Below are 20485 nucleotides of genomic sequence, written 5' to 3' on the forward strand. Positions count from 1 at the left end.
TTCCATGTTTCTATGAACACATGTTCAGGCCAATTACTGTATTTATTATACACTGATGTGCTCTGCTATTTCTCCCACCAACTAAACGATGAACCCCTTCAGAGAAGTAAGTGAGTCATTAATGTCTATATCCCCGATACTTAAGAGTGTTTGTTATGCCAGGGGCTCGGTCAATTTTTGCTGAAGAAAGAAATCAATGACATTTTTATCAACATTATTAATAACTCTTCAATCTAGTTTAATGAAGGTGACCTAGGGTTATATAATTTTAGATGGAGTGAACTGTAATTATAGACACAAAAAATTGATTTACTCATTTATTGATGTTTTGGCCTCAGAGAAGCAAAGATGTAAACAGATATATATTAGGGGTGAAGAACTAGGGATGCCTCTGAGAGATTTTAGCCAAAAGAGGATATGGAGGAAAGAAACGGAACTGTGTGGGGAGTAGATCCGTCAGCCCAAAAGGAAGAGCCTGAGTGCTCAAATAATCAGGTACAGACACAAATCTAAACATAAATCCTATACGCATCTAGTGAAAAAACATACACTGGTTGGTAAGAATGTAAGCCAAATACCAATTATCTGCTTAAAGAAGTTGAATGTGTTTAACAGGTATATTAATAAATTCAACCTTTACCATTACAGAGTGCTACCTGCATGAACAATATTACTTGAATTATACTAACATATTGATAATCATATACATTAAGGTCTGGAATTCTGGATTCTCAGAGATTATACTTGGGTATACTAGGTTACAGATCAAAGACACCAAGGCCTAGAGAAGCTAAATGATATAGTTGAAAGTCACACAGGTAGTTAGAAAGGCCAGGACTTTTTGGATTTTTACTATTAAATTCAGTTTGCCTTTTGCTACGTACATACTGCCTCAAAGAAAATCTTACCAGTTTTCTCCTAAAATTTGAGATTTGTATCCAATCCCAACAAGATCATTTTAGAAGAAAACCAGTAAAAAGAAATATGTTTTATTCAGATGACATATTTTATACACTATTCTCATACTATGGGGAACTTACTTAAAAATAATTCCAAGAATGTATCTAGGGGACAAAAATGCTGGGCAATAAATTTTTTAAATTTGCACACTGTATTAGTTAATGAGGCTGAATTTTATATAATCTTACGGACCATTATTGTGTTCCCAATCAGAAAACAAATCAAATGAGCCAATTTATAATCTCTACCTAACAGAAATAAAACTCACAAATAACTTTAGATTAACTTTGTTTCACTATAATTATTAGCAGTTTTAACCATGTGAACTACTTGATGGGATGAGGCCATTCTTGTTCACGCGGCATGTTCGTATCATTAAGTTTTTAATTTTTTCCATCATGATAACGAAAGGACTGTATTTTCAGAAAACACAGTTAAAAATACAGAAAATGCAGCAAAGGCCAAACAAACCCTTAAAAACCTAATAACTCCGTGCTTCTCTTCCAACACCTGACTAAAATATTTCAACAAAAGAGTTTTCTTTCTCAAGAGGCCATATGACGAAATTAGGTGATGGAAAAGCTACAAGTGCGAGAGCTTCCTCAGCTCTAAAGCTGGAAGAGGGCTGTGGGTGTGGCTTCCCTAGATCTGAACATGGGAAGCAGACATTAAGAGAAGCTCTGAGCTCCCCCGTGTGAGTGGGGTCATGCTAGCAAGGGGAGCCGGATGAAGAATCAGAACATTTTTCCAGCTTGTGAGGTTACGTGTACTTACCTGACTTCACCCTAATGAATTCGCCTGAAGCCACGTCTGTAGGATAGTAATCTGAAAATTCACAGCTGCACCACAGTGAGGTACATGTGATCTTTGGTGCTGTGCCATGATAAGTGACTGATGTTTGATGCTGCTAAGTGCCAACTCATTGGGCGTAAGGGATACCCAAATACCAAGCAAAGTAAGTAACACCGATCACTGTGAAATTAAAAATGCAAGAAACATTTACAGCTACTGATATATGTTTGAAAATGCTTACCCATATAAAATTTCCATTGTTATATAAAGGCTTTCATGATGCAACTCCCTGGCTCTTATATTTTAAAAAGTACAGAATAAAATTCTTAATCCTAAATTTTTGTCACTGCTCTTAAGGTCTAAGACTGAAGTAAAAGAGAAACACCCCAAACTGGTCATTTTTGCGATCATAAATTCAGTGTGAAACCTGCTTCAAAACTACAAATTATTTTAGACAAATAAATATATATGTTCACATTTATAAAAAATTTCCACATTACTCATAGAAACAAGCTTCATAAAATTTACATACAGAATACAATAAAAATCAGTTCTAAGAATGATTTAGCTGTCATCCTCCTAATTAAAAAGTTCTGTGTTTGAGGTATCACTTTAAGAGATGCCAATATGGCACATTTGTAAAACAACCCAGGAGTCTGTCCTAAATATTCTACCCAACACAGGATCATCTCTGCAAGATTCTGAGAGGCTGAACTACACTTGTCTTTTTAAAAGAGGAAGAGAATTTTAATTGTTACAATAACAGAGGAGGCAGGTACTAGATGCTCTGCATTTTGTGTAACAGTAAAACTTCCTTATAAGTATTTTCATTATCTACCTGCCAACATCATTCACTTAAAATGTCCTAGTGAAGACCAGTTAAAGCAGCTTCATTTCCTATGACATCCAAAAAAGTTTCAAGATTTAAAAATGACAGTGAAAAATTTCACTGTCTTTATGCATTATCATAGGAAATAAAGCTATTAAGATTTTCAGAGTCAAGAGCAAAACAAAGCATTATCCCCTACCTCATTTTATCACTGGAAGGTGGATACTTGCTTCAGCAATACTCATTAACTGCTAGGTGGATTACCTATGTTGACTGTAGTAAAGCCATTTACAATGAACTTATAAAGTAATAACACTAATCAGACACAGTCATGAATACCAAAAATGTGTTTTGTATGTATAAATATCCATACATGGGGCACAGTTATCAAGTAATAAGACTGATTCAATACTTTACAGTCAGCACATTAAAAATGTATTTCCAGAAGACAATGGTCCCATATATGAACAAAATGTATGGAAATGGCTGTGATTTATTGCAAAGCATGATTATATAGCAAATTCCAAGGAAAGTCAAATTATTTCCAAAACCAAATTTTAAAATTTAATGGCTTAGGTCGAAGATTCAGTTACTTTTTGGAGATCTCAGAATGATTAGGGGTGGAAGAATGCTTTTCCTTTTTTCTCTTCTTTTTTTCCTTTTTGTGGTGTTTCCCCCTCTTTGACTTATTCTTTTTTTCTTTTTTCTTTTCTTTCTTCTGGTATTTTTGTTTCTTTTGTTTTGAAGCGTCCTCTTCAGTGGAACTGGATGAATAAGACCTACGGGCAATAATATAGACTGACTGATAACTGCATTTATGGCTAATAGCTAAATTTAAGTCAGATTTAACTGCCTTAAATCATTCTTGGAGCAAAGTGGGGTATAAACAAAGAAACTCAAAATGTGCTTTATATAGACTTTGGAAATTTTTGCTCCCTGGTCACAGAAGATGACAAAACAACTCTCTTTTGCTCAACTCTAATAATACATTTTAAACTCAGTAAGGATGTAATATTTTTTCTGTGATTTTCATCCTGTTTGTTGTACCCTTCAAAATCGTATAAGGTAAGCAAAGTGGCATTTACCAAGCCTTTATTATATATACAATTCATTTATATATGCAATAACTTGTTAGCATAGTCTCTTCAAAGAGATACAAAAGGATGTGATTATGTAAAAAGGGCTGTATTTGTACCTCGGTAATAATGGGTAAAAGCTAAAAATTAGCCAAATAAAAGCACATCTGTTAAATTCCTGTTAAAGTGATACAAATGAGCACTTGCACTCCAAAATAATTTTCATTAGTTACAAAAGAAGATGTTTTAAATGCATATAAGTAAATGAGGATAATTTATCATTATTCTTTATTTTGCTAATAATCACTCTAATACTAGACTGGGGAAAAAAACTATGAAATTCCTTCCTCTAACATTAAAAAAAAAAGTAACAAAAAACAGAAAAGCTATCTCTTAAGATTGTATGGAAGTAGGTATACAACAATCTCCCCACACCCAAACTCTAAATAGGTGAGAAGACAGAAACTGAATCAATTTAAAACAAAAAAATGACATCTTTAAAAAAATTTTTTTAACGTTTATTCAGTTTTGAAAGCTAGAATGTGAGCAGGACAGGGGCAGTGAGAGGGGGAGACACAAAATCTGAAGCAGGCTCCAGGCTTCAAGCTGTCAGCACAGGGCCCAATGCAGTGGCTCAACCTCACAAATCGCGAGATCATGACCTGAGCTGGAGTCAGACGCTTAACTGACTGAGCCACCCAGGTGCCCCCAAAAAAGACACCTTTCTGAAGAGATAGTTGAGTGATCTAACCATTAGAAGTTAAAGACCAAACTAAGAAAACCTGACAAGAGACCTACAGTAAATAAAAACTAAATGGATGAGACTCCAGGGCTGTGTCTGTAAAGTGATTCCTATGAATTACTTGACTGAGTTTCTTGTTTAGAAACTCTGAGTTTTCCCTCATTTCTGTAATGCTGTATTCCTTTCTCCATCTTGTCTTACTTAGACTTCTGGCTGTTTCCAGGGCTTATTTTCTCATGTATTCTCGTGTTCCCTCTTCATCTCTGTTATTGTCAACTCTGTTTTTCTGTTTTAAAGACCTTGCTTGACCTTTGGATTCTTAGTAGAGCTTCTCTGCACAATTTTCTTTGGCTTTTTGGTCCTGGATTCTCAGTTTTAAGGTGCAGTGTTAGACTTTGCACACAGCAATTCCATTAGGCAGCAAAATCTCTGCTGAGTATGCCTAGAAAAGTTCATTTAATTTCAGGCCCTGTCTGAGGTCTGTGAGACCCAAAGTAGAAAGGCTCAAATAATGTGTTACAATACAACCAGTATATTAGAATTTGGATAATTATATTTTTCCTATATGCAATCCATCTTGCTGTGCTTATGCAAGTGGTTCAACAATACATTAGTCTGACTACAAAATACACTGAGCTCTATCTTTCTATTAGTTTTTATGTTAAATATTATTGCCTCCCAACACTTGAGAGAAAATGAACTTTTCCAAATTCTAAAGTAGCTGAGGTGTTGAAATGTATGTATTAAATGCTCTATGAAGCAACAGCTAATTTGCAGAACCTACTCTATTAGAGAACTAGGGTCCAAGTCAGGCATTATTACTGTCAAGTGTCTTAAAAAAAATTTGTATGTGTATGTTTATTCTAGTATATATGAAAGGCACTCATTTACCATAGAAGAAGCTGCTTCTTAATTCTTGTGATCAATTTCTTTAACCAGTTGGTTGTTAAAAGAGTTGACACTAAAAATTCATTGGTGGCTGATGTGAGTTCTGAAAGACCTGAATGAATTTTTAGAATAAGTGAATATATAAATCCTATTAACAATTTAATTTTGTAGCCATGGCAATGGTATTTTGAGAATACAAATATTTAAGCTCCAACTTTATACATATGAGGACAAAATATCTATGTAAAGAATTTAGACATTATCCAATTAAAAGCATGGTTGATGTCTTAAACTTTAAATTCTAGAACACAAACAGAATACATAAAAGAAGAGGGGGTATTATTTATTTATACCTTAATTTGCTCCAAAAAAAATTAAGGTGGCTGAGTATTGACTTTAGTTTTGATTCCTCACAGACTGTTATTTTACTGAAACAACTGAATATCCAGTTCCCATTAAGTAAAGAGTTAGTGTTAAATTTAACCAGACTACACACAAAATATAAAATTTTACAATCCATCCTGGATTAACACAGTTCTGCTTTTAAAAACCAACGATGTTAAAAAAAAATACCTTTTTCTTTTTTTTTTCAACTTGATTTTCTCTTTGCTTTTTGCTTTTTTCTTCTCCTCTTCTTCATTTACTCCTGTGTGTTGAGGGGAAAGAGTCAGGACACCATGAATCTGCACACTAATATGGTATGTATATATTTTTTTCATTTTGGTTGTTGCTTGGTGAATTTTATTGGTTAGGATACTGTACTTTTCTTGAAACAATTTTTCCTTTGTTTTTTAAGCTGAAGTATAAATTTATAAATTCACATACAACATTATTTAATTTCAGGTATACAACATAATGGTTTGATATCCGTACAACATTCCAAAAATAATTACTTTAAGTCTAGTTAACATCTGTCACCGTGTTACAATGATACCAGAAAATTTTTTTGTATGATGAGACTTTTAAGATCTACCCTCTTAGCAACTTTCAAACATACAATACAGTACTGTTAACTACAGTCAACGTGCTATGCATTACAACCCCATGACTTATTTATTTTATAACTGGAAGTTTGTACCTCTTTTATTATTTTTAAATATTTTGTTTTTAAATGAGCTCTCTACCCCACATGAGACTCAAACCTACAACCACGAGATCAAGGGTCCATGCTCTATCCAATGAGTCAGCCAGGCACCCTGGTACCTCCTGACCACCCTTATTCCCTGACTCTAACAACCACAAATCTTTTTTCCTTTATCTCTGAGCTTGGCTTTTTTGCCTGTTTTTTAGATTTCACACATAAGTGAAATCATATAGTGTTTGTCTTTCCCTGACTTATTTCACTTAGCTTAATACCCTCAAGGTCCACTGAATATTTTTATTTATTGAGAAGCTTATAAAATATTATGCACTTTTTATAAAAATTTCAAATACTACTTGGTACATTAAGTAAAAAATTCAAGTGCTCCACTGATAATTCCGATAGCAAATCAATGTCAATAGTTAGGTGGGTACTATTTCAGGTCTCAAAAAACAAAACAATACAATACAATCAAATACAGCTTTTTTTTTTTTTTAAAGCTGGCCATGCCCAGCCTGATGGGGCTTGAACTCCCAACCCTGAGATCAAGAGTTGCATGATGTACTGACTGAGCCAGCCTAGTACCCCTCAAATACAGTTATTTAAATTTTTCTTTTTCAAACAAAATTAGGATCATGGGATTCTAGGATGTTAGGACGACAGGACTGTAAAGAGATCTAATATTTATATCACTGGTGTCCTAGAGGGAAAGGACATATATTATTCTCTAACTTGTCTTGTTTCTGAAATATACATTTTGATGTGTTTTCTGTTAAGCTTGCCCTCTATACAACCAAATATGCACATACAATCACTTCTATAAAACAGTTATAAATAAGTCCCAAGTTTTTCTCTTTTGAAAGATGGCTAAGTGACATTTTAATGGCATACAAATAGAGTGGCATGTATAATATTTACAACTTATTTCACCTTTGTCAAAAATGAGGTGGACAGAAAAAAAAATCAGTTGGACTTCTGCTTCTGAGAAGAGAAGTATACTTTTCCTTTCTCTCCCAATAAATTCAATTAAAAATACAAGACATTATAGAAACAAACATAAAAACTGAAAAGTAGGGGTGCCTGGGTGGCTCAGTTGGTTGAGCATCTGACTCCTGAATTCGGGTACGGTCACGATCTCACAGTTCATGGGTTCAAGCCGCATGTCAGGCGCATATGTACTAGCAGTGCAAACCCTGCTTGGGATTCTCTCTCTCTCTCTCTCTCTCCTCCTCCCCTGCTTGTGCTGTCTCTTTCTCAAAATAAATAAGTAAGCTTAAAAAAATAAACTTTAAATTAGAAATAAGACAGATTAGAGCTAGAGAGCTTGAAACCCAGAGAAAGACACAGAAGTGAGTTCCATGGAATTCTTGCTTCCTTTAGTCCCGACTTGGAGCTGAAGAAGCTGGCAACTTTGGCAATGTCAATAGGTGCAGATAAAAAGATTTCTTTAGCCAAAGGACCAAAGCCTAGTGACAGGTAGCTTGTGGATAATAACTGCCCTTACTCAAGTTGAGCACCACAGAAAAATAACTGGCACCACTCCCACCCATGTCAGCAGACTCTGAGTGGGGAACTTAGACATTCCCCCTTATAAAGCTGCAATAAGACTCCACAATTCCCCAACCCGAGAAGTCTAACTAGGTGAGTAGGACCCTCATCTCTAGTCATTAAAGAGATCTCCACTAACAGTGTCAATAGAGACCATTTGGGAAGCCCTGACTTCTGCTGCCAGCCAGTAGTAATGAGGTACCCCTCCTATCTACATTGAAATGATATCAGAGGAGATCTAAGAAACTCAGGGCATTCATCATCACCCAGCAGTAACAAGACCACCCCCATCATGGGATACCAACAGGGAGCTGGAACTCAAGCCCTCTCCAGCAATAACAAGAAACCATGACCACTTTGGATGTCAGTGAACATAAGTAGGGAACAGAACTTCTGTCTCCACCTGGCAGTAACACGCCACTTTCTCTTCTGGGGTGGGACCAAAGAAAATCAGATAAAAGAGAAGGCTTCAGAAAAGCCAGAGTTCCATAATACAATACAAACAAGCTCAAATGTCAGTTGAAAAGAACGTATCAAAGTCAAGAACCAGGAAGATCTTAAACTGAATGAAAAATGAAACAATATGACAACACTACAATGAGAAAAATATTAAAATAATCTAAAACATATTTTAAAGTAGTAGTAGTTTCTATGAACCAAAATGCTTGAAACAAGTGAAAAAATATGAAAGCCCAAAGAAATGGGACAAAGTCCAAAGAAAAAAAATAGAATTTTAGAACTAAAACTATAGGGCACCTGGGTGGCTCAGTTGGCTAAGCCTCTGACTTTGACTCAGGCCATGATCTCACGTTTGTGGGTTCAAGTCCCACATCGGGCTCTGTGCTGATTAAGCTCAGAGCCTGGAGCCTGGTTCTGATTCTGTGTTTCCCTCTCTCTCTCTGTCCCTCCTCCTCTCATGCTTTGTCTCTCTCTGTATCAAAAATAAATAAAAAACATTAAAAAAAAGAACTAAAACTACAATAAATGGATTTAAACACTCAGTGGATGAGTTCAATAGCAGAATGCAAAGCAGTGAATAAAAATATTACCAAATGGGAAAACAGAACAACAGAAATCATCCAATCTGAGTAATGGAGAGGATATAGATTTAAAGAAAAGGAAAGAGACTTGGAGATTTGTGGGACAGTAACAAAAGATACAATATTTTTGTCACTGGAGACATAAAGAGTATAAGAAGGAAGGGTTTAAAAAGTACTTGAAATCCATATTGAGATATGATAATTAAACTTTTGAAAACTAATGAAAAAAATCTTGAAATCAGCCAGATAAAAATGACACATTACTTAAGGAATTCAAAAATTAAAATGAAAGCAGATTTCTTATTAGAAAGCATGGAGGCCAGAAAGAAGTGGCACCATTTTTTAAGTGCTTTAAGAAATGTCAACCTGGAATCCTCTACCCAGTAAAAATATTATTCAAGAATGAAGGAAAAATTAAGACATTCTCAGATAAGGAAAAAGCAAAAGGATGCATCACCAGCGAACGGACTCTAAAAGAATGGCAAAAGGAAGTTCCTTAAACGGAAAGGAAATGATAAAAGAAGGAACACTGGAACATCAGGAAGAAAGGACATGGTAAGCAAAAACATGAGTATAATACGCTTTCCTTCTCTTGAGTTCCTAAATTACGTTTGACAGTGGAAGCAAAAACTACACCACTGTCTCATGTGGCTCTAAATGTATGTAGAGAATATATTCATGACACATGTATTATAAAGCAGAGAAGGTAAGGGGGCATAAAGAGTGGCACGGTCTACTCTTCACTTGTACTGGTAAAAGGACAATATCATTAGATTGTGATAAATTATGTATATATAATGTAATACCTAGAATAAGCACTAAAAATGCCATATAAAATACCATAGGGAAAAAAACCCCACTATGGACATAGTTAAAGACACTACAGATAAATTATATGCAATTTTACAGGTGTTCAAGTGACACTATAGATAAATCTAAAAAATGTTCAAGTAACCCATAGGAAGGCAGAGAAAAAAAAACAAGAATGAAAAAAGAATGAAAAAGAGAGAGTGAACAGAAAACAAATAATAATGTGGTGGAATTAGTTCTAACATGTAAAAAATTACATTAATGTAAAAAAAGTTACCAATGAAAACGGTTGGTAAAGTGAATTGAAAAATATGATTCACCTATACACTATACACTGTCGACAAGATTCCCACTTCAAATGAAAAGATACAGACACACTGAAAGTAAAAGGATAAAATTGGTATGTCAAATAAGCATTATCAAAGGAAAGCGAGATAAAATAGACTTCAGAACAAAGAAAATTACCAGTGAAAGGGCCAAATATAATGATAAAAGTTTCAGCTCATCAACAAGACATATACTAAATGTGTATGGACCAAACAATAGAGCTAAAAAATACATGATGCAAAACTGAGAGATCTGAAAGGAGAAGTGGACAAATCTACAATGATAAAGACTTCAACCTCTTTCTCTTAAAAATTAATACATACTATACATAAAGTCAGCAAGAATGCAGAAGAACTCAACAACCATCAATCAATAGAATCTAAAGAAGATTTAAAAACACTCAACCCAACACATTTTTTTCAAGTACCTACAGAACACAGACCAAGACAGGATATATCCGGTGCTATAAAGCAAATCTTAACAAACTTAAAAGAACTGAATTCATACGGAGTTATGTCTCTGTCCTTAAAGGAATCAAATGAGAAATCAGTAACAGATAACAGGACAATTTCCAAACACTTGGAAACAAAACAACACTTTTAAATAATCCATTGGGCAAAGATGCAGTCTCATGGAAAACAAAACACAGTCAACTGAATGAAATTGAAATATATTAAAATTTGTATAACACAGCTAAGCAGTGCTGAGAGGAAAATTTACAGCACTAAATGCTTAGAATAGAAATAAAGAAAAGTTTTGAATTGATAATAACTAAGCTTTGATCTTAAGAGGCTAGGGGGAAAAGCTAAGTAAACTCAAATCAAGTAGAAGGAAGAAAATAATAAAGCACAAGAATTAACAAAATTGAAAACCGAAAAAAATTAGAGAAAAAGAATGAAACAAGGAGCTGGTTCGATAAAACTGACAAGTCTCTAGGAAAAATGTGAAAGAAAAAAAGACACAAATCATCAATATCAGAAATAAAAAAAGGGTTATCACTAGAGACCCATATATCAAAAAGATAAATGAATGCTACGAACACTCTACAAAAAAAAAAAATGCAACAACTTTCAAAAAAACAAAATGCCACAACTCACCTAACATGAAGTAGATAATTTTAATAACCCTTTAATTATTGAGGAAATTGAATATATAATTCTAAGACTCTGGAAAACTTCAGGCCCAGATAACTTCATTGAAGAAGTCTACCAAACATTTAAAGAAAAATTAACACTACTTTTATACAAATCTTATTCAAAAATAGAAGAGAATGAAATCTTATCAATATTCTATGTAACTCTTACTCTGATTCCAAAATTAAATGGTAGAAAGCAAGAAAACTATAGACCAACACCTTTCATGAATACAGATGGAAAAATCCTTAACAAAATATTAGCAAATGGAATTCATGGATAGGAGACTTGTTCAATTTTCTTTTTTTTAAATTATTTTTTAATGTTTTTATTTATTTTTGAGACAGAGAGAGACAGAGCATGAGCAGGGGAGGGGCAGAAAGAGAGAGGGAGACACAGAATCGGTAGCAGGCCCCAGGCTCTGAGCTGTCAGCACAGAGCCTGATGCAGGGCTCGAACCCAGGAACGTGAGATCATGACCTGAGCCAAAGTCGGAGGCTTAGCCGACTGAGCCACCCAGGTGCCCCCAATTTTCAAAAATCAATTAATATAATCTACCATATTAACAAGCTAAGGAAAAATCACAGTATTGTACTGATCAGTGAAGAATTGGCAAAATCTGATAACCATTCTCAAGAAAAAATAGGAATAGAGAGAATCTTTCTCAATGTGATGAAAAGCAACTACACAAAATTTACAACTAACATTATACTTAATGGTGAAAGTACAAACGCTTCTGCTTTCTAGGATTAGAATCCAGATAAGAATGTCATCTCTCACCACTCTTTCTCAATACAGTACTGTAAGTTCCAGGTATGGCAATAAAACAAAAGAACAAGAAATGAAGACATAGATTAAAAGGACAAAAACCATTCCCATTTGCAGATGATATGATGGCTTATATAATAAATCACAAGGAATCTACAAAAAATAAAATAATTGAATTCACCACGGATGTAAGAGAAACATACACAAAAGTACTTCCTTTCTATATAGTAATAATATGCAGAAAACAAAATTTAAAATACACCATTTATAATTACTTTTTACAAAGAGAAATATTTATAGGTATAAAACGAATAAAACATGTAGAGGATTTTATGCTGAAAACTGTGAGAAGTGAGATGATTTTCAGAAATACCAAATAAAAGCTGTGCTGTCTAGTTAATAAGTTTACAACCTATTGGAAATATGTACAAATTGGCCCCCTCCCCCCAACAATGGAGCCCCAAATGCTTAGACACTTCCAGGTTCTTCTTCCCTTCTCCTTTTCCTGGGCTTTGCAATGAGCATGTGCCATAGAATGAAGGGAGGAGGGACTGCAGGTCTCTGCGTCACCTCAGAGAATGTACGTGTGTTCCATCGGACTACATTTTGCCTTACACGGGCGTAGGCGATGTCTGGGGAAGGCCGTAACCTCCCCAGTACTCAGCCAATGAGGAACCAGGGGAAGGACCTGCATGCCAGGAGGTACACTGCCTGCTGTTACTGCCGTGACTGTGCCTGGCCATCAGACACCTACTATTGCAAGAAGTCTCTCTTCACTGTGCTCTCAGTCTCTGCATCCCTCCTTTGATTGGGTCTGTGGGCTTATTTCTCACAAAAACTACATAGTCTATGTAAAGAAATGAAAGATCAAAATAAATGGAGAGACAGATTATGTTCTTGGATTGGAAACTCAACATAGTGAAGATGTCTATTCTCCATAAATTGATATACATGTTTACTGCCATTCCTGTCAAAATCTCAACAAGATTTCTTCCTAGACATAGGTATTATTCTAAAATTTATATGGAAAGAATAGACAGTAGTTAAAATATTCCTGGAAAAGAATAAAGTGGGAAGAATCAGTCTATTCAATTTCAGGACTTATCATCTAGCTACCATTAATCAAGACTGTTGGCAGTGGTGGAAGAACAGACACATAGATCAATGGAATGGAAGAGAGACTCATAAACCAACCCACACAAATATGACTAACTGGTTTTTGGCAAAAGGACAATAGCACTTCAATGGAGGAAACATAGCCTTCCAACAAAGAGTCATGGAATAATTGCTTAGCCTTAAGCAAAATAATAAAACTTGCCCTAAATATCTTATACTAAAATCAACTCAAAAAGTATCATGAACTTAAAGTGAAAATGTAAGACAATAAAACTTTTTTTGGGGTGCAAAAGGTGATTTCATCAAAACATGGGGACAGGACCCAGGGCAGAAAGAGCTGCACTGGGGTTGTGAAATATGAATGGTTATATGCCATAGACTTAGGTGAGGTAAAGTCAAAAGGGAAGATTCCAAAGAGAGTTTCACATGCTAAAGACTTACAGATTACCAGAGGTCTAGCTATTGTCAAACTAAGGTTGTCAGTCTAGTAAAGCACTAACATTAAGACAAGTAGGATGTTTCTGAACTTAAGACTATTGATGGAATTGCCTTTTTCTTATAAACTGTTGGACAGTCATACCAGTTTAACCAGTTGTTTTTTGTACTTTCTTGTTTTGGGGTAGCTAGGAGTGTCCAAAGAATATCATACATGTCCCACCTGGGGGTGGTGTGATACCTTGTATAAAATGTAAAGGGGGCCATCTTTGGGATCTAAAGATAAGCAGAGTCTTATCTTTGACACAAAAGTAATTATAAAAGGAAAAATTGAGAGACTGGACTTTATTAAAATTAAAAACTATTACACTGTTAAAGACCTATTAAGGGGATGGAAAGATAAGCTACATATTAAGAGAAAATATTTGCAAACCAGATATCCTACCAAAGACTACAATCTAGAGCACATAAAGAATTCAACAGTAATGGAATGATGTTTAATATCATTAGCTATCATCACTTCTCGGCCTTTTGGCTAAGATCAAGTGTAACATCATTAGCTACCAGGGAAATGTAAATTAAAATCATACTGAGATATAACTTCACATCTATCAGAATGCTAAAACATTTTTTTTAAGTTTATTTATTTTTGGAGAGACAGCATGAGCAGGGGAGGGGCAGAGAGAGGAGAGAGACTCCTAAGCAGGCTCTGTGCTGTCAGCATTGAGCCAGACATGGGCTCCAACTCATGAACTGTGAGATCATGACCTGAGTCAAAATCCAGTGGGATGCTTAACTGATTGAGTCACCCAGGTACCCCTTTCAGAATGCTTAAAAAAAAAAAAAAAGTGACAATATCAAATGCTGGTGAGGCCACAGAGAAACTGGGTCATTGATACATTTTATAGTCTGGCAGTTTATTAAGAAACCAAACTTGCATATACCATAAAGCCCAACAATTGTACTTTTGGGTATTCATGTAATAGAAATGTGGATTTCTGTTCACCTAAATCCTGTTAATAGCAGCTTTTTTTTAAATAGCCCCTAACAGTAAACAAGTCATATATCTTCCAATGGGTGAAGAGTTCAACACACTACAGGATACCTATGTGATAGAACACTGCTCAACAATTAAAAGAAACAAACATTGAAATATGCAGCGATCTCAGCGAATCTCCAAAGATTTATAGCTCATTGAAAAAAAAACAATCTAAAAGGATTATATACTATATGAATCCATTTATGAAACATTTTTGAAATTACAATATAATAGAAATGGTAAATTTTTGGTTGTCAGAAATTAAGAAGTTAGTAAGGACAAGTGAGAAGTGGGCGTGGCTTCTAAAAAGGCAATATGAAAAAACATATAAAAATTAAAAAGGCAAAATGAGTGATGGAAATATTCTATATCTTGACTCTACCAATGTCAGAATCCTGGTTGTGATACTATTCTACAATTCTGGATGATGTTACCATTGAGGGAAACTGGGTAAAGGGTACTTTCTGTGTCACTGCTTACAACTGCATGAGAATCTACAATTCTCTCAAAATAAAATTTTTAATTTTTAAAAAATCAAGTGGCCATAAATGTATGGGCCTATTCTCTTCGACTGATCTAGTCTTACATCACTACCCTATCTTAATTACTTGTAGCTTCACACTTAGTCCTTAAATTAGTCCTCCAGCTTTATTATTCTTTTTCAAAGCATTTTGGCTATTCTAGGTTCTTTATATTTCCACAAGAGCTTTAAAATTGGCTTGCTGGTTTCTAAAATAGCCTGCTAGAATTCTGATTGTGTTTAGTTTGAATCTATAAATCAAGTGGGGGGAGAGATTATATCTTAAAATTAATGAATTTTCTATTCCATGAATATGGTATATCTTTTGATTCATTCATTAATTTCCTTCAGCAATGTTTTATAGGCTCCTGTCTTGCAGATCTTTGGTCAGTTTATCCCTAAGTATTTCATATTTTTAATGCTGTTATAAAAGATATTTTTAACATTTCAGTTTCTGATTGTTTATTGTCACAATACAGAAATACAATTAATTTTTTACCTATTAGTCGATCTTATATTCTACAACTTTGCTAAACTTCATTCTTAGCTTATTAGGTTTTACAAGTTCTCTTTGGTAGATTCCATAGGATTTCTACATAGACAACCAAGTCATCTGCAAATAGTTTTCACTCTACAACCTGTATGCCTCTGAGTTTTTTTTCTTGCCTTAAGGTGTGGCTAGAATCTTTACTACAATGTTGAGGAGAAGTGGTAGGAGTGGACATCTTTGCTTTCTTCCTTATATGATGGAAACATTCAGTCTTTTACCATTAGGTATTATGTAATCTTCCAGTTTTTTTTATAGATGTCTTTTATCAAGTTGATAAAGTTCCCTTCTTTTCCTAGTTTACTATCAAACTATCAGAAATGAACAGTGGACTTCCTTGAATTATTTCTTAAAATACTCTAATTATCACATATGTGTTCTTTTGTAAAGAGCTGTTAAAAATGATGAATTACATTGGCTTGTTTTTGAAAGTGAAACAAGTCTTATACTATTGGCATAAACACCACTTGGTCATATTATCCTTTTCACATATTGTTGGATTTGCTAAACTTCTAATTGCTTAAAATTCTGTTTGTGCCTCTGTTTTTAAGAATCTCTACTTTTCTTGTGGTGTTATCAGAGGAATGCTAGTCTTATAAAAACTGAGTTGGTGGGGCGCCTGGGTGGCTCAGTCGGTTAAGCTTCTGACTTCGGCTCAAGTCAGATCTCACATTCGTGGGTTCGAGCCCTGTGTCGGGCTCTGTGCTGACAACTAGCTCAGAGCCTGGAGCCTGCTTCCCGTTCTGTGTCTCCTTCTCTTTAAGCCCCTCCCCCACTCATGCTCTGTCTCTCTCTGTATCAAAAAAAAAAACCAAAAAAACCAGAACATTAAAAAATATTAAAAAATTGAGTTGGAAAGTTCTCCCTCATCTTCAGTTTTTATGATTTTATGTAGAAATGATATTATTTCTCCTTCAACATCTGGAAGAATTAGGAGAGAAGTCATTGAGCTATGGAGATTTCTTTGTTAAAAGTTAACCTAAACATTTAACTTCTTTGACAGATGCAGGCTATTCAGTTCATTTTTTCTTGAGAAAGTTTTTATAGTTTGTATGTTTCAAGTAATTGTCTATTTTATCTATATTGTCCAATCTACTGGCATAAGGTTTTCCACAACATTCCCTTATTTTACTGTATGTATAATCTGTAGTATTATCACTTCTTTCACTTCTGATACTGGTTTTTTGTTTTGATTTTTACCTGATCAGTTTGGATAGCAACGCTTCAATTTTACAGATCTCAAAGAACCAGCTTTTGGTTTTACTAATTTTCTCTATTGTTTTCCTATTTTCCATTTCAGTGATTTCATCTCCAATCTTTTTTAAATTATCTTTCTTCTGCTTACTTTAGGTTTCATGAACTCTTCTTTTTCTAGTGTGTTAAGGCAGGGGTGAAGTCATAAATCTGAGACATTCTTCTTTCTAATACAGGAAATTAGTGCTATGATTTCCTTTAGGTACTGTTATGAGCATCCCATAAATATTGTATTTTTACTCATTCAGTTCAAAATACTTTCTAATTCCCTTTTGCATTTTTTCTTTGACCCAATGGGTTATTTAGAAGTGTTAGAGTACATGTACTGGGGGTATTTTCCAGGAAGCTATCACTAAATTTCTAATTTAATTTTCTTGTGGCTAGAGAACATACTTTACATAATATGAATCCTTTAAAATCTACTGAGGCTTGTTTTACAGCACAGAATAAGGTCTATCTAGCTAGATGTTCTGTGCGAACCTGAAAAAAAATGTGTACTCAGCTGCTGTTGGGTGAGGTGTTCTATAAATATTAAATATCAAGTTGGTTGATAGTGTGATTCAAGTCTTATATCCTTTCTGATTTACTGTCTACCTCTTCCATCAATTATTGAGAGAGGCATACTGACATCTCCAAATGTAGCTGTGAATCCACAAGGATTTTCCCTGGTAGTTCTATCAGGATTTGTCTCATATACTTTGAATTTGTTATTCGGTGCATAACCACTTAGTATTCATATGTCTTCTTCACTAACACTTTTATCATTTTAAAGAAACTCTCTTTATCTCAAGAAATATTCTTTATTTTAAAATGGACTTGATCTGATATTAGTCACTTTAGCTTTCTCCTGAGATTTTTTTTTTTTTTGGAGCTATAATAAACTCAGAATGACTATTATAAGCATGCCTCTTCCCAAAGCTATAAGAAACTAAGCAAATAAATAGCTATGGGAAAAATAACTGCTTCCATTTAGGAATCATAGATAAGGACTTCAGTGACTAGATTATACAGAGAAATTATTTCTAATAAAAATATAATAATCCTAGAATTCAAGACATCTTTTTTTCCTGGCTACTACCCTTAGGAAATAGCAGTACTCAGAATAAGAGTATATGAGAATTCAAGCACTGAAGACAAAAGTTTGATTTCGTTCAGTGTTTCTATATTACCATTCTTAAAACTATTCCATCTCTATTGAAGTTCCTTCTGAGACAGGATATTGACATGCACATAGGCATAGGGAAAAGAATGTGAGTTGTTGCAAAACAGGAGTTTCTTGGAAAAGGATACAATCAACCACTGGAGTACAAAATTGAAGGCAAAAGCCCCATTAGCACTTAAATCTTGTGAAAATCAGCAAGAGTGGCAGTCTCGTGTAACATACAGGAGTCGGAGGATACAATCCTGTGCTTAGAGAAGACTGTGTAATAATATGAAAGAACCATCCAGTAGAACCTGCAGGGTCAGCTACCAGATCTTTGTCTGCCTATGTCACCAGGTGTGTAGCTATCCCAGCTGCTTTTACACACTAGACTAGATAGTTCCAAACAGAGATCCATTCATCTAAATTTCCCATTTATTTCTGTGACTTCTAATCAACTACTTAGCAAATATCTTTTGTAGTTTGCTTATAAAAAGTACATTTTTAGCCAAATAGAGGTTTTATTCCAATTACCCTGCAGATTCATTTAAGCCCTATCTTTATGAAGCTTGAAACCACTGTTGTAAGTCATTCACTTGAATCTGATTCCAGCAGTTACTAAAGGGAATAAGAAACATAATTATGGTAATAGGCAAATACCTGATTTTCTCCTGGGCAGTGTTCAGTATCAACTATCTTGAAATGATATCAAGTATGAATTTAACATAAAACATTTTTTCATGTTTATTTTTGAGAGAAAGAGTGTGATTAGGGAAGGGTCAGAGAGAGAGGAAGACAGAGGGTCTGAAGTGGGCTCTGCACTCACAGCAGGAGCTCAATACAGGGCTCAAACTCAGGAACAGTGAGATCATGACCTAAGTCAAAGTCAGATGCTCAACTGACTGACCCACCCAGGCACCTCTAACATAAAACTTTCTTAGCCAAACCAAACCAAAACATCAAAATAACCCAAAACCTCCAAATTTGTCAAAATACAATATTTACTTTCTGGGAGGAACTAAAAGAATATCATAAATTATTAAGGGATGAGATATGAGAAGAGGAATACCTCCTTTTTACATGTATCTATCTAATTAATATTAAATAACACTAGGTAAAAGACAATGAGAACAAAAAATACATACTCTTGAACTTCTTTGATCCTTTGTAAACAGTAAAATCCTTTTACCTTGACGTTCTGCATATTCTAACATAAACAGGTCTTCAAATATTTGCTACTATCAAACACAATTCCAAAGGCAAGTTTCTCAGCAAGTTTAAAATACAGTGTAAAACCTTAACAAGTTTCTTAAAGTACTGTTGTGCCACAGTAGACAGTAAGCATGTTCACTCATAAACACACACATACGTGCACAGTGAGTCAACAAGATTATATAATCCTCATCGTGCACTGATGGTTCAATCCTTCGCTCTTCACAACACTGGGAACACAAGTTTATAAGGCTGCGTGGGTTCCAGGTTGTTCTACTCTAAGAAAACAACAGTGCTTGTACCCATCCATGTCAAGGCCTGCTCTCACATTTTCTAATTTGTGTCAAACATTGATATATTTGTCATTTAGACTATTTTGTTTTAAATGCAAGCTTAAATTATTTTTATTCCCTAAATATATAAAATGCATTGAAAAATATATAATAGAAATAAATATAAACAGAAGCAAAAAAGAATATAACATATATAAACAAGTTTTGAGTTTTATGTTTTTGGTGACATTTATCTCTCCTCCCCTTCATGTCTATATTTCATGAAAGCAGAACAACTAATAGAAGCACATTAAAAATTATTTGCTTTCTCCTGGGTCACTATTTTTATCATCATTAAAACACACACACACACACTATTTTTATCATCATTAAAACGCACACACACACACACACACACACACACACACACACCCCTTAGTCAAGAGAGTTGGTACAAGAGCTCTCCACCTTGAAGAACCAAGGCAGGACTCGAGGAGCCCTCAGGAGTACTAAAGTCTCTAGCATGAGAACTCACACTCTAAATAGGTCAGTGTTTTACCCTGACCCCATCAGAGATCCTGAACAGTAACAGAAAGTTATCAGTGGAACAAAGAACCACAACCTCTACACTCTCTTCCTCCCTGTATTTAGGAACCAATTTTTTCTTTATTTGAGTAGGGGGATCACTGGGCTTCCACTAGATAACCATGAAATAAATACAGATCCCTGTTAAAGAATTGTTTAATGTTTTTTTATTTTTGAGAGAGAGAGAGAGAGAGAGAGAGAGAGAGAGAGAGGAGTATTTGTGGAGGAGGGTCAGAGAGAGGGAGACACAGAATTTGAAGCAGGTTCCAGGCTCTGAGCTGTCAGCACAGAGCTCCACGCGGCGCTCAAAACCATGAACTGCAAGTTCATCACCTGAGCCGAAGTTGGACGCTTAACCGACTGAGCCACT

The 20485-nt window shown here is 34.8% G+C and overlaps 1 protein-coding gene across 1 annotated transcript in view; it reads right to left on the bottom strand.

Annotated features, from left to right (window-relative positions):
- Positions 1-304: 304 nt before the first annotated feature.
- The window catches only part of SREK1IP1 (SREK1 interacting protein 1), a 44181-nt gene continuing 24000 nt past the window's right edge, over positions 305-20485 (bottom strand). The window contains exons 4-5 of the mRNA XM_029942316.1: positions 5861-5933; positions 305-3360 (exon numbers count right to left, since the gene is read on the bottom strand). Of these exons, the coding sequence (XP_029798176.1) occupies positions 3171-3360; positions 5861-5933 (263 nt within the window). The 3' untranslated portion in view covers positions 305-3170. The remainder of the gene's footprint in view (positions 3361-5860; positions 5934-20485) is intronic.

Source organism: Suricata suricatta, chromosome 6, assembly GCF_006229205.1.
Source record: "Suricata suricatta isolate VVHF042 chromosome 6, meerkat_22Aug2017_6uvM2_HiC, whole genome shotgun sequence".
NCBI lineage: Eukaryota > Metazoa > Chordata > Mammalia > Carnivora > Herpestidae > Suricata > Suricata suricatta.